Source organism: Choloepus didactylus, chromosome 3 (assembly GCF_015220235.1).
Source record: "Choloepus didactylus isolate mChoDid1 chromosome 3, mChoDid1.pri, whole genome shotgun sequence".
NCBI lineage: Eukaryota > Metazoa > Chordata > Mammalia > Pilosa > Megalonychidae > Choloepus > Choloepus didactylus.
This window is the reverse complement of record NC_051309.1, coordinates 119353161-119368590: the sequence shown is the minus strand read 5'-3', so window position 1 is coordinate 119368590 and position 15430 is coordinate 119353161. Positions and strand designations below refer to the sequence as shown.

The 15430-nt window shown below is 35.2% G+C and overlaps 1 protein-coding gene and 1 pseudogene across 7 annotated transcripts in view; one reads left to right on the top strand and one right to left on the bottom strand.

Annotated features, from left to right (window-relative positions):
• SEC24B (SEC24 homolog B, COPII coat complex component) overlaps positions 1-15430 on the bottom strand; it is a 124446-nt gene that overhangs the window by 96189 nt on the left and 12827 nt on the right. Inside the window, exon 1 of one of the 7 annotated variants that reach the window (XM_037830443.1) lies at positions 25-176. The exons of the other annotated variants lie outside the window; for them this stretch is intronic. Within the exon in view, the coding sequence (XP_037686371.1) occupies positions 25-91 (67 nt within the window). The 5' untranslated portion in view covers positions 92-176. Of the gene's footprint in view, positions 1-24; positions 177-15430 lie in introns of those variants that run through there. 7 annotated transcript variants of the gene reach the window in all.
• LOC119529075 lies at positions 9222-10479 on the top strand (annotated as a pseudogene).

Here is a 15430-nt window from a genome sequence, read left to right as displayed (position 1 = left end):
ATTTAGATAAATCTAAATATCTACCCATCCAATGCTTGATTTGGCTCATCCATGCTACATGATCTGAAAACAGGAAAATGAGCATCATCATGTCCAAGCTATTCCTCTGAAAATAATAGGAACATTGCTGAAAATTATCAGAAGTGAATTACACACCCTGTGAAAAAAAAGAAAAATACTTTCTTAGAGACAGGAGGAAAGAACACCTAATTATTTGTCAATGTTTACCATTCCTTATGCTATATCATACATGAAAAAGTACCTGAAAATAATAAAAAGTAATCAAAGGATCATAAATCAATCAGGGTGCCCTTGAAAGCAAATGTTTCTTTTCAAATATTTTAAATCATATTTTAAAAAGCCTGTACTAAAAATAGTAAAAATAAACACAAGGATTGGTTAGGTGGAAAGAAAATGCTATCTAGAACAAGAAAAGAATATAAAAACTAATATTAAAGTGTTATTCCTTCCGCTTATGCAAAAAACCAAGCCTGGCAAATATTATAAATATATAGTTTAAGTATACCCATCTTTTCCTTCTTTTTTTTTTTTTTAAACACAGTCTATAGAGCAAATTATGGCTATCTTATTAGTGTTAGCATTTTTACTTACTTATATTTCCTATAATTCCCTCAACAACTGTAGCAGTTTTAAAATATGGTCCCCAAATTCTTTGATAGTCTGCTGATTAGAAGATGAGGTCTCTGTCCCCTTCCTGTGAAATTGAACAGGCTTATAACAGCTTCCACCAACAAAGAATGGCAGAAATGAAGCTGTGTGACTTCCAAGGCTTGGTCATAGACAACTCAGCTTCTGCTTTATTTGATGAAACACTTGCAGGGGGAGCCCTGAGCAGTTTGTAAGAAATCTAATTATGCCATGCTACCATCCCCTGATGAAGTTAAACTACATGGAGAGTTCATGTGTAGGCACTCTGATCAAAGGTCCTAGTCTTTGAGTCGTCCCAGCCCAGCTGCCAAATACATGAATAAATGAGCCTTCCAGATCATTCTGATTAAGTCATTCCCAATCTTTGAATCTTCCCAACTGAGGCTTCCGACGTCATAGAGCAGAAAAAAGCTATCCCCATTGTGCCCTATCTGAATTCCTGATCCACAGAATCTGTGAGCATTAAAAAAAAAATGGTTGTTTTAAACCACTAAGTGTTGGGGTAGTTCATTATATTGCAATAGCAATTGGAAAAGCAACAAGTTAAATATTTTTAAAAATTCACAACTCAGATTCTAAAACCGAAATGCATCCACCTTTACTTAACATAAAAATGCATTATTTAAAAAAATCTACACATCACAGTTTAATATTTTGGTCTTCAAATAACTGAAACATACTATGTGTACATTTATGTGTACATGTATATATGTGTGTGTATATATACAAACACATACATAATGTATTTTGTACTATCTTATTAGAGAAATATTTTGTTCCTAGAATATTAATATTTATTTGGATGCTGTACCTCTGAAGTGAAATATGGAAAAAAATTAGAAAAGAATGAAAAAACTAAAAACTAAGGCTGAAAATAGGGTCTATCATGAGATGCAAAAACAACTGGAGTCATGAATATGCTATAGACCTGCATTATCCATCCAATATGGTAGCCACTAGCCATGTCTGCCTACTGAGCACATGAAATGTGGCCAGTGCAAATCGAAAAGTGTTGTAAGTATAAAATACAGAACAGATTTCAAAGAAATAGTATGAAAAATAATCACAATAAATTTTAATACTGAATACATGTTGAAATAGTATTACTTTGTATATACTGGGATAATTAGTTAAATTAAAATTATTTTCACTTATTTCTTTCTGATGTATTAATGCAACTACTAGAAAGTTTAAAATTACATATACGACTTGCATTATATTCCTATAGAACAGCACTGCTATAGACAAGAATACTAAGAGAAAAGGAGAATGCTTTCAATCTAGGCCTATATATGTATAGATTAGGCATTAGTAGAAACTTACTAACTACAAAAAAAATTCAAAATACTGCTGTTTCATTAATGCTACTGTCTTCTAAAATCTAGCTTCCTGGGATAATTTAGAAGCAGGTCTTTCTTTGAATTCAAAATGATTATGCAAGATATATGAAAAGACTGCTAGTATTTTAATATTTCTAAAATGGAGAGAGAGAAGGTATGTGTAAGAAAAAATAGGAAGTTTATATATATGGACAGTCAATTTAAAAACAAAACAACTAGGTTTTATTTGTTTATTACAAAATCATTTATTTGCCAAATCAAATAAAAATTACCTATATTTTCAACACTTGAGACAACTATTAACATTCTGATTTATATCCATACAACATGTTTACTTTGCATATGTTATCTCATTTAAACAAAAACGGGGTTATAATGTACATTTTATTTTTTGATATCTTCTTCACTTTCCATAAACATTTTTAATGACTGTATAGTATTCCATTACATGGACTTAGGATTTTTGAATCAATTTCCTATTATTGGTCATTTAGGTTGTTTTCAATTTTTTTTCTACATTAAACCACATAGTGATAAATATCTTTGTATTCACTCATTATACTTTCCTAAAAGTAAATTCCTATCAGGTACAATTGCCGGGTCAAATCCCTGGTTGGAGTTTAACTAAACAGGCAAAGGAGAGACACCACAACACCAGCAAAAAACATCTGCGCCCCCCCCCAACCCCCAAAAACCAAACAAGCAAAAAACAGGCAGAGGCCAGATAGAAAACTACTCCTAAAAGACAGAGGTATATGAACCAAGTTGTTAATCTGGTGCTTTTCTAACTGACTGCATCCAGCAACCATGCACAGCTCAAGCTGAAGCTGAATGAGAATGAAACATCAGGGTACAGTAACTACATTAGCTAGCTACTGCTGTATGACAAATTACCCCAAATTTTAACAGCATAAAACAATAAAAATTGATATTTCACTCATTTTCAGTGGGTCAGAAATCCAGCATTGGCTTAGCTGGATAGTTCCAGCTCTTCCTCTCATGAAGTTACAATCAAAAAGTTGGCTGGGGCTACACAACATGGTTTCTTCAATATCCTAGTAGTTAAACAGTCCTACCCAGTATGGGAATGGAGTACACAAGGACATCAATACCAAGAAGTGGGGATAACTAGGGTTATCTTAAAGGCTATCTACCACAATGCCCAAAGCTGGCAGAGTAGCTAGAAATTAGGGTGGGACCCCTAAAAACAAGAAAAAATATAGCAAAGGTGAGCCACATTTCTGCCCATATTCTTGACTTACAGCCAAATTTTGTGATGAGAGAGAAGACCTAAAGAGAGTTAGGACAAAAAAAAAAAAAAAAAGCAGTAGACAGTAGAAAGCCTTAAGAACAAATAGCAACCACATACTATGGATTAGATCAAGTTGGCAGTTTGAATTTTTGAATTTAGGCAAATTAACTGCCTGTAAGGACAACAATCCACTAATCTTCAAATGAACAAGATATCCAGAGTTGCTACAATGAATTATCTACAACGTCCCCTTCTCAACCAAAAATTACTAGACAAAGAAACAGGAAAGTATGAAATATAATTAGGAAAAAAAGAACACTCGAGAAATTGAATCCAAGTGGTCCCCAAAGTTGAATACAGAAAAGACTTCAAAGCAGCTATTAAAATATGTTCAAAATAGGAAAAGAAAAACATATTCAAAGAATTGAAGAACATGTGAGTTGTCAGGGAATTTCAACAGAGAAATGAAAGCTATTTTAAAACGGACATGTTCAAAATAAAAAGGAAATAAACTCACTAGATGGGCTCAACATCAAGGCACATGAATCAGTGAACTTGAAGACTGATCCACAGACATGACCCAATCAAAAAACAGAAAAAAGACTGAAAACAGAAAAATGAACAGAACTCAAGAGACCTATGGGTCAATGTGAAGTAGTCCAAAATCCCTGTAACTGGAATCACAAAAGGAGAGGAGAGAAGGGAGGAAAAAAAATTAATAGATAAAACCTCTCCAGACATGGTAAAAAAATGTTAATTTAGAGACCCAGGATGTTCAATAAACCCCAAGCAGAATAAACAAACAAAAAATCACTCCAAGAAACAGGCCATGGAGGGAGTATGGACCTGTCAACACCCTAATTTTGGAATTCTGGCCTCCAGAACAGTGAGAGAATGTTTCTGTCATTCCAAGCCATGAATTTGTAGTAATTTATTATGGAAGTCACAGAAAACTAATACCATTAAGATATAAAATGGCAATTCTCAAAGTAAAGTTCACAGAACACCAGCAGTCCTAGGGACTCTGTCGGGAGATCTATAAGGTAAAAGCTATTTTTATAATAATACTAAGATGATATTTGTCTTCTTCACTGTGTTGACATTTTGCAGTAATAGTGCAAAAGTAATGATGGGTAAAATTGCTGGCCTCTTGGCACTAATTGAAGCAGTAGTACCAAATTATACCAGTAATCATCATCATCTTCACCACCCTGCCCTTACAGTAAAAAAAAAAAAAAAGAATGCTAATTTCACTTTAAAGTGTTCTTGATTAAGCAGCAAAAATTATTAATTTAAATATCAATCCTTAAGAATAGGTCTTTTTAATACTCTGTGTGATGCAATCAGAAATAAACATAAAACCTTTCTGTTGTATACTAAGTAAGGTATGAGGTTATCTTGAGGTAAAGCACTTGCTCAGCTTAGCTGTAAACCAAACTAGATTATTTTTCTTGAAACACCATCATTACCTAAACAAAACATCAGCAAATAGAATCCACAATACGTAAAGACTAAAATACATCATGACAAAATAGGCTTCATCCCAGGAACGCGAAACTGGTTTAATATGTGAAAATCGAACAATGCAATTCACCGTATTAACAGATTAAAGAAAAACCATATGATCATATCAACAGATACAGGAAAAAAACATTAGATAAAATCCAATATTCATTGATAACAAAAATTCTCGATAAACTAGGAATAAAAGGAAACTTCCTTAACCTAATGAAGAGTATTGTGCTGGTCTTAATCTATTATATACCCAAACGAAAGACCACATTCTATTAATCCACTCTTGTGGGTACAGACTTATTATGGGTGGGATCTTTTGATTTGGTTGTTTCCATGGAGATGTGACCCTGCCCATTCAAGGTGAGTCTTAATTAGTTTACTGGCATCCTCTAAGCAAAGACATTTTGAAAAGAGCTGAGAGAGATGCTGAGAGAGAAAATGCTTAGAGACATTCCGGAGACAGCCATTGAAACCACGTTTGGAATTGCTAAGCTAAGAGATGAAGCCCAGAGTTTGCCCTGGAGAAGCTAAGTGATAACCCACATATGCTTAAACAGAAGGCCACTGGAATCAGAAGCTGAAAAATGCAACCTGGGAACAAAGGACCAGCAGACACCAACCACGTACCTTCCCAGCTAACAGAAGTGTTCCCAACGCCATTGGCTTTTCTTCAGTGAAGGTATCCTCTTGTTGATGTCTTTGTTTGGACACCTTTATGGCCTTAGAACTGTAAATTTGTGAACTAATAAACCCCCACTGTAAATGCCAATCCATTTCTGGTATTTTGCATTTTGGCAGCTTTAGCAAAATGGAACAAGTATCTACCAGAAACCAACAACTAACATCATACTCAACATCATACTTAATGGTGAGAAATTGAATGCTGTCCCCCTAAGAGAGGGAACAAGGCAAGGATGTCCTTTCTCCCATCACTTCCATTCAACAATGTACAGAAAATACGAGCTAGTTCAATAAGGCAAGAAAAAGAAATAAATGGCATACAGATTGGAAAGAAAAAACAGAACTGTCTTAATTCAAGGAATGACATGACTGTTGCTGTATAAAACACCAAAGAATCTACCAAAAACATGCCTGGAACCAGTAAGTGAGTTTAGCATGCTGCGGAGCACAATGTCAATATACAAAAGATAACTGGACTTCTAAAAGCAGGAAATAAACAAATAGGATTTAAAAATTTTTTAAATGTACCATTTATAGTAGCACATACAAAAAATGAAGTACTTAGGTATAAGTTTAATGAAATAAGTGCAGGATCTAGATGTAGAAAACTACAAAAACTGATGAAAGTAATCAAAGGTTATCTATATAAATGAAATGATATAGCTTGTTTATAGATTAGAAAACTTGATATTATTAAGACATAAATTATCTCAAGTTTGACCTATAGATTCAACACAATTCCAATAAAATCCCAGCAGGCTTTTTTTGTAGATATCACGAAACTGATTTCAAAATTTCTGTGGTGAAGCTACTAAAATATCAAACAAACAAACAAAAAAGCAGTTGAAGAACCAAGTTGGAGGGCTCACATTTCTCAATTTCAAGAGTTATTTTACAGGCTAAAATAATCAAAAAAGTATGGTATCAATCAAAGGATAGACACATGGAACATAATAGTCTAGAAGTAGAGTCACACAAATATGGCCAACTGATTTTAACAAAGGTGCCAAGGCAATTCAATGGAAAGAAGATAACCTGTTCAACAAATGGTGGCGGTACAATTGGAAATCCATATGTAAAAATTAAAAAAAAAAGGAAAAAGAAAAAAAGAAAAGAAAAATGAATCGCAAGACATACTTTATACAAAAATTAACTCAAAATGAATCATAGATCTACATGTAAAATGTAAAACTAATAAAACTTCTAGAAGAAGACACTGAGAAGTATCTGCATGAACGTGAATTTGATGATGTTTTTAAGCTATGGCACTAAACTCATGAACGGTAAGAGAAAATATTAATAAAGTGGACTTTATCAAAATGTAAAGCATGTCCCTGCAAAAGGCACTGTTAAGAGAATTAAATGACAAGCCACAGACTGGAAGAAAATATCTTCAAATCACATATCAAAAAAAAGGACTTGTATCCAAATATATTAAGAACTCTTAAAACTCAATATAAAAAAAACAGACAACCCAACCAAATATTGGTGAAAGATCTGAAAAGACACCCAGCAAAAGAAGCTATTTGGATGGCAAATAAGCATATGGAAGGATGTTCATCATCAGTCATTAAGGAAATGCAAAATAAAACCACAATGAGATACCTCTACATACCTATTAGAATGACTAAGAGGAAAAAAAAAGGGATAATGCCAACACTGGCAGGGATGCTGGCAAGGATACAGAGCAACAGGAACTCTCATTCACTGTTGAAAGGAATGTAAAACAGTTCAGCTACTCTGGACAATATTTTGGCAGCTTTTCATAAAACTAAATATAGTTTGCAAATGTGGTAGTTTGGAGCTGAATAGGCCCCCCAAAAAACGTGTTCTTCAACTTAATTCATTCCTATGGGTGTAAACCCATTTTAAATAGGCCCTTTTGTTAAGGTTACTTCAGTAAAGGTGTGGCCCTCCTCAATCAGAATGGTTCTTAATCCTATTACTAGTGTCCTTCATAAATGGAATGAAATTCAGATGGAGAGAGAAAGCCACAGGAGGCAAGAAGCTGAAGGCTTCTGAAGGCCAACAGAATCTGGAAGAGAAGAGAATGGCCAGGAGAGGCTGCCATGTGCACTGCCATGTGTCAGGAAGCCAAGGACCAAGGATCACCAGCAGCCAGCTTCAGAATGCTAGTCTTCAGGAAGAAAGCATTATCTTTGATGACACTTTGATTTGAATTTTTTCCCAGCCTCAAAACTGTCAGCTAACAAATTCCCACCATTTAAGCCAGCCCATTGCACGGTATTTGCTGAGCAGCCAAAGTAAACTAAAACACTATATGATTCAGCAATTCCACTCTTAGTGTTTACCTAAGACAGATGAATGTGTATGTTCTCCCCAATCAGTAAATGAACAGTTAACAGCAGTTTTACTCATAATCACCAAAAACTGGAACAACCAAGATGTCTTACAAGGGGAGTGAACAATCTGTGGTACATACATACAACAGAATACTAGTCAGCAATAAAAGAGAGCAGCCTATTGATTCATGCAACAACATGGATGAATAGTGATAAAATATAAAAGCCAGATAGGTCCAAAAGATGGCATACTATATGATTCTGTTTCTATGAGACTTTAGAAAAGGCAGAATGAAAGAGATGGGAAAGAGAGAATGGAGTTGGGAAAAGTAAGAGGTGTTGACTACAAGAAAACTTTATGAGATAATTTTTACAGAAATGGAACTATTCTATATAATATTGCAGTGGCCAAGACATGACTTTATGCAATCATTAAAACCTACACAACTGAACACCACAAAGAGCCAACATTATTGCATGTGTATTTTCAAAAATCAACCAGCATGTTGAAAACACCCAGGATGGAATGCACACATGACAAATCAGTGACACCCCAGTAGCAACAAGCACATCCAGTCCAGTTCTCAGTTTCTAAATAGCATTCCCAAACAAAAGGAACTAGTGCTCCTTGGACAAATGGTTAATTCTAGGCCTAGGACATGGAAAGTACAAGATGACCCCAGAGTTATCATGTAGTTCTAGAAAGTAAGGAAGTTCTCAAATACCAAGATGAGGACAAAGGGACACGGAAGCCAACCTGCAAGAGCTCCCAATGTCCAAAGCTGGAACAATTTGTGCAACAAAATAATGATAGTATTGGACTATAACCCACAATAAAATAAATGTCCTTGAGTCCATAATGATATAAATAATCAAATAAATTTTTAAATGGGGAAGAAAGGGCAAATCTTCCTTACAAAAAAAATTCCAAATAACAAATGTAAAAGGAATGAAGAAAAGAGAAAAATCACTACTAGAACTCCATCGTAGTAGCTGCTTAAAGCCAGATCCACTGAGGAATGCTGAAATTAGTGGGTGAAATTTTAAGGAGAAACAAGATAGCGGAATAACTTCAAAATATCTCCCCCAGAATACTTATTGTGGTAACTTTAATATATGCCCACAAATTATTTGATATCCCTCACCCCAGAAGGTGGAGCTTAATTCTCTTTTTGAATGTAGACTATAGTTAGTGACTCACTTCTAACGAAAAGAGTGGGAAAAGACAAAAAACAGAACTTTATGGTAGAGGAACCTGGCAGACACCATCTTAACCAAGTGTCTAAGGTTAACATCACCAGTAAAAGTTGATATCACATGACCACTGATAAGAAGTGATTAAGAAGGGCACTTCAGGAGTGTGAACACAGTCGCGTGAGAGATTTTTTTGCTATCCATCCTGCTGTGGAGCAAAGCTTGTTCCTTTGCCGTTCAGCCACACAAGCTGAATTGACCAAAGCAATGGTTATGGAGAAGCTTAGTCCCCTGCTGATTGAGCAGGAATTTATGAGACAGTATTATACACTGCGCAACCAGACCTGAGACATGCTACACAGATTTTAAGGAAACAAAACTCATGTTTTCATGGGGGATTGGATTCAAATAGAAAACCAGCAGATGTGGTCTATGGTCAGAAAGAAATCTATAGGAAAGTGATGTCACAGAATGTTACCAATTGCCACACTAAAATTCACCATGTTGATGCTCATGCCAACTTTAAATGATGCTATGGTGGTCCAGGTGATGGGACTGCATAAGGAGAATCACGCAGAGTTTTGTTCTTGCCCCTGATGGCTCTTTTGCAAATAAGTTCTATCTTCACAATGATAGCTTCAGAAACCAAGATGAGGTCTTTGGTAGTTTTGAAGAAAGACACCAGATTCCAGAGGTGGTACCTGATGATTTGGAACTTTCTATGATCAGACTGTCAGCAATGACTTGAAGAACATTTAGAGGAACCTGTTGCTGAACCAGGCCTGATCCTGAACCAGAACCAGTACAAGAACCTATATCTGATATCCAAGAGGAAAAGTCTGAACCAGTATTAGAAGAAACTCCTCCTGAGGATGCTCAGAATTATTCACCAGCACCTACAGCCACAGCTCAGACTGTACAGGAAGACTTGAGGACATTTTTCTGGGTATCTGTGACCAACAAGAACCTTCCACCAAGTGAAGCTGTTCTAGTTACTGGGATACCACTTCATGTCATTAAAGTACCAGCTTCACGGCCCCATCTAGAGTCTAAGCCTGAATCTCAGATTCCACTACAGAGGCCTCAGGGGGATCAAAGAGGGCAAGAACAATGAATAAATATTCCTCCACAGAGAGGACCCAGATCAATCCATGAGGTCGGTGAGCAAGAGGATGTTGAACCCCGAAGAACTGTGAGACACCCTGATAGTCAACAGCTCTTCATTGGCAACCTGCCTCAGGAGGTGAACAAATCAGATCTTAAAGATTCCTTTCAAAATTATAGGAATATGGTGAAGCTCCACAGTAACAGCAGTAGGAAATAACCAAATTTTGATTTTGTTGTGTTTGATGACTCTGAACCTGTTCAGAAGGTCCTCAGCAACAGGCCCATCATGTTCAGAGGTGAGGTTCATCTGACTAGGGAAGAAAAGACTGGAGAAACTAGGAATTGGAGTGGGAAGGGGGACTGCTCCAAGGCAGTGAATCACTCTTTGCTGCTCTTCTCACAGAAGTACAAGCCGTAGGTCTTACAGAATGGTGAATTTCTTCAACCAGCTTTTGGTATCTTGGAGTATGACTTTACTCCTTTTTGTGTTAATGGTGTGTGCTCTCTTTCCTCCCTTTCCTTTCCTGAACTTTTAGTCCTTCACTTCCAATTTTGTGGAATGATACTTAAGGAAGAATGGACTTTTAAAGAAGAAAAAAAAAAAGACTGAATTTCCTTGCTTATTTTGCATATACAGGCTGGATTTTTTTTTTTTTTTTTTTTTTAACAGCCACTTCCCAAAGGAATGTGTCTTACTGTTGACATTTGGAATATTTCTTATTTTGTACATGTTTCAAAAGGCTGTGAGAAATACAGGACTTGATAAACATTTTGAAGGCAGGAAAAACCCAAATTGTTGCCTTTTTGAGTCATGCCTACCTTCTGGTGTGGAGTAATTGCCTTTGGAAAAATTGACAGTTTTCATTCTCGCTGATGTGGTCTAAAACTGAATAAATAGTGTTTTTTTTCCTTCTGATACATGTTCAAAAAACAATTCTAAAACCTATTGTTTTTATCACTGAAATTTAAATTGTGAGAAAGGTTTTCAATGTCTAGCGTGCAAATGATGCTTTTCTTAAGCTGTTAAATTTTTTTGAAGTAGAGTTTTCTTGTGTTTAATTTGAATTTATAAGAAACAACACAAACAAAACAAAATCACCAAAATCTGAGAAACAAATAATTAGAGCAAAACTGTTATGCCTTCTATTTATCTTTGATTCCCATCTTGGCAACTGTTTAAAGAAAATAATTTGTTAAAAAACCTAGATTGTTTTATCAGACTCAAGAGTATATTGGGAATTTAGAGTCCTTTTTTACCTTGTATGTCTTCTGTTAACAGTTGTTATGTATTTTTCTGAAATTGAGTCTCAAACTGGAATGCCTTTGAGGTCAGATGCTTCTATAGGGTTCTGTGACCTAAATAATTCAATAATTGTAATAAGTTTTATTTTGGTATGTATTCAGATTCCTAAGCATACCCAATAAGAAGAAATGTGATTTTAACACTGGTTTTTGTTGATGTGCTTGAGTGTCTGCTAATTTTTTTTTTCACTTAAAAGCATAGCCATATGGTAAAATTTCTATTTTGTTAATGGCTTTCTTTCATTGATAGGCATGCAGTGGGCATTTCTTGGAACAACCAATTTTTATTAAAATATTTCTGGAAGAAAATTAAAAAAAAAAAGGTCACTTCACCTCTGTGGTACTCTTTCTGAAAATTCACAACTCCATCTAATCATGAGAAAACATTAACAAACCCAAAGTGAAGGACATCCTAAATACCTACCTAGCACTCAATTGCCAAGGTCATGGAAAACAAGAAAAGGCTAAGAAAATGTCACAAACAGGAGGAGTCTAAGAAGACAAAACAACTAATGCAGGATTAGATCCTGAAAGAGAAAAAGATACTAGTAGGGAAACTGGTGAAGTAAAAATAAAATCTGTAGATTAATTAAATTATATTTCACCAACACAAATTTCTTAGTTTTGATAAATGTACTATGGTTCTGTAAGATGTTAACATTAGTGGAAGCTGGGTGAAGCATATATGAGAAAACTGCACTATTTTATAACTCTTCTGTAAATCAAATATTATTTCAAAATAAAATGTTCTTAAAATACCAATGGACAGAAGTGCTGGTAATGACCTAATAAACTGATTGTATGATGCAATGTTTTAGAAAAATGACTACTAAATAGAGCCAGGGTGATTTTCTGTTGGGGACTGAATCATGTACCCATCAAAAAGACATGTTCATGTCTTAATCCACATTCCAGTGGATGTGAACCCACTTGTAAAGTAGGACTTCTGAAGATGCTATTATCAGTTAAGGTGTGGACTCATTTGTGAATGGGATCTTAAAAGACCAAAATTGAAACTGAATTAGGGTGGGTCTTATTCTTAATTTCTGGAGACCTTATAAAGAGAAGCCAGAAGTCAGGGAAAGCCAAAGGAGAAACCAAAGACAGAGATCACCATGTAACGGCGACTGCCATCACCAGAACACTACCGAGCCCAGGAGAAAGCATGCCCTTGCCAACATCTTGATTTTGGACTTCCAGCCTTCAAAACCATGATGCAATAAATGCTTGCTGTATAAGCCAACCCACTGAATAGCATTTGTCATAGCAGCTCTGGTAAGCTAAGACATTTTCCTAAAGTACATGTCTTATTAAGCTACTCCTTGATTAAAGACTTCTAATGGTTTCTCTTGCTATACAGAAAAAGTTCAAATTCTTCAACATGGCCTATAAGATTGTGGTAAGTATAATAGCCACCCTCTCCCCAAAGATGTCCATGTCCTTATCCCAGGTACCTGTGAATGTGTTGGGTTACATGGCAAAAGGGAACTGAGGTAGCAGATGGAATTAATGTTACTAATCAGCTGGTCTTAAAATAGAGAATATCCTGGTTTATCTGTCAGTCCAATGTAAACACAGGGTTCCTTAAAAGTGGAAGAGGAAGATAGAAGAGTGAGAGGGAGATATGACTATGGAAGAAACTTCAAAAAAGTGCAACACTGCTGGCTTTGAAGATGGAGAAAGGGGGCCATGAGCCAAGGAATGTGTGCTGCCACAGAGGCTATAGCAAGCAAGTAAATGGATTCTACCCTAGACCCTCCAGAAGGGAAGCCAGTCCTACCAACACTTTAATTTTAGCCGAGTGAGACTTATTTTGGACTCCTAAATTACTAATAATAAATTGGTGTTCACTTATGCCACCAACATGTGGTAATTTATTATGGCAGCAAATAGAAAATTAACACAAAAGCCCTTTATGATCTGACTCCTATTACCTCTCTGACTTCATCACTCACCACTCCTTCACATAGTGATTTTGGATGGGTAGGCCTTAGCAAGTTCTTCCCATGAATCTGCCAGTTTGAATAACACATAAAGTTTAATTTTGCTACAACTAAGGATACTGCTGTTATGACGTCAAATGTAATGTCAAGTTCCCACCTGGTGGTAGGAGGTACAACTTGCCACCAAATAAGACTATATGCTAGAAAGTAAAACTATCCCTATTTGCAGGTAATATGATTCTATATATGGAAAAACCCAAAGAACCCAGAAGAAAGCTATGAGAACTACTAAAATGAATTCAGCAAAATTGCAGGGTACAAGATAAACACCCAAAATTCAATTAGGTTTCTATACACCAGTAATGAACAATCTGAAAAGAAATAAAGAACACAATTCTATTTACAAAAGCATCTAAAGGAATAAAATACCTAGGAATTAATTTAACAGAGGAGGTGAAAGACTTGTACACTGAAAACCACAAAACATTTCTGAAAAAAATTGAAGGTGTAAATAAATGGAAAGACATACTGTATTCATAGACAGGAAGACACAGTATTGTTAAGATGTCAATAATACCTAAAACAATCTACAAATTCAATGCAATCCCATAAAAACTCCACAGCCTATTTTGCAGAAATGAAAAGCTGATCCTCAAATTCATATGGATTAGAAGGGGTCCTGAATAGCCAAAATAAAGTTGAAAAAGAAAAACAAAGTTGGAGGACACACATTTACTAATTTCAAAACTTAACTACAAAGCTTCAGTAGTTAAAACAGCGTGGTAACTGAATAAGGATAGACATATAGACCCATGGAATAGAATAGTCCAGAAATAAATCTACACATTTATGGCCATTTGATTTTGAAAAAGGAACTAATTATTACATGCAATGGCAGAAAGAATAGTCTCTTCAACAAAAAGAGCTGGGAAAACTGGATACCCACTTGTAAAAAAATAGAGTTAGCCCTCTACATCACACCCAATACAAAAACTGACCCAAAATGAATCAAAGACCTAAATATAAGAGCTAACAGTACAAAACTCTTAAAAGAAAGCATAGGGAAATAGCATCAGGACTTTGTATCAGACAACAGATTCTTAAATTTTACACCAAAAGCATGAGCAAAAACAAAAAAATTAATTGGAGACTTCATCAAAATTAAAAACTTTTGTGCATCAAAGGATATTATCAAGAAAATGAAAAGACAACCTACAGAATGAAAGAAAAGATTTGGAAACCATATATCTGATAAGGGTTTAATATCCAGAATATATAAAGAACTTTCACAACTCAACAACAAAAAGAAAACAACCTAATTTTAAAAATTGACAAAGGATTTGAACAGACATTTCTCCAAAGAAGAAACAGAAATGGTTAATAAGCATATGAAAAGATGTTCAGCATCACTGTCCATTAGGAAAACACAAATCAAGACTACAATGAGATACCACTTCACATCCACTAGGATGGCTATTATCTGAAAAATTAAAATAAAATTAAGTAATGGCAAGGATGCGAAAAACAGGAACACTCATCATACAATGTTGGTGGACATGTAAAATGGTGCAGCCACTGTGGATAACAGTTTGGCAGTTCCTCAAAAAGTTAAATACGGAATGAACATATGACCCGGCAATTCCACTTCTAGGAATCTATGCAAAAGAATTGAAAGCAGGGACTCAAACAGATATTTATACACATTATTTAATGTTCTTAACAGCATTATTTACAATAATCAAAAGATAGAAGCAACTCAGGTGTCCATCAGTAGATGAGGGGATAAATGAAATGTGGTATATCTATACAACGAAACCTACTCAGCCATAAAAAGAAATGATGTGTCAATACATGCAACAACATGGATGAACCTGAAGACAACATATTGAGTGATATAAACCAGTCACAAAAGAACAAATACTGTATGATTTCTCTTAAATAAAATAATTAGAATAAGCAAATTCATAGAGCTGTAAAGCAGAATAGAAGTAAACAAGGGTAAGGGAGGGGAAATACAGAGTTACTGCTTAATGGATATGAGTTTCTGTTTGGGATGATAAAAATGTTCTGGAAATAGTGTGAAAGTTACGTAACACTGTCAATGTACTTAATGTCACAGAATTG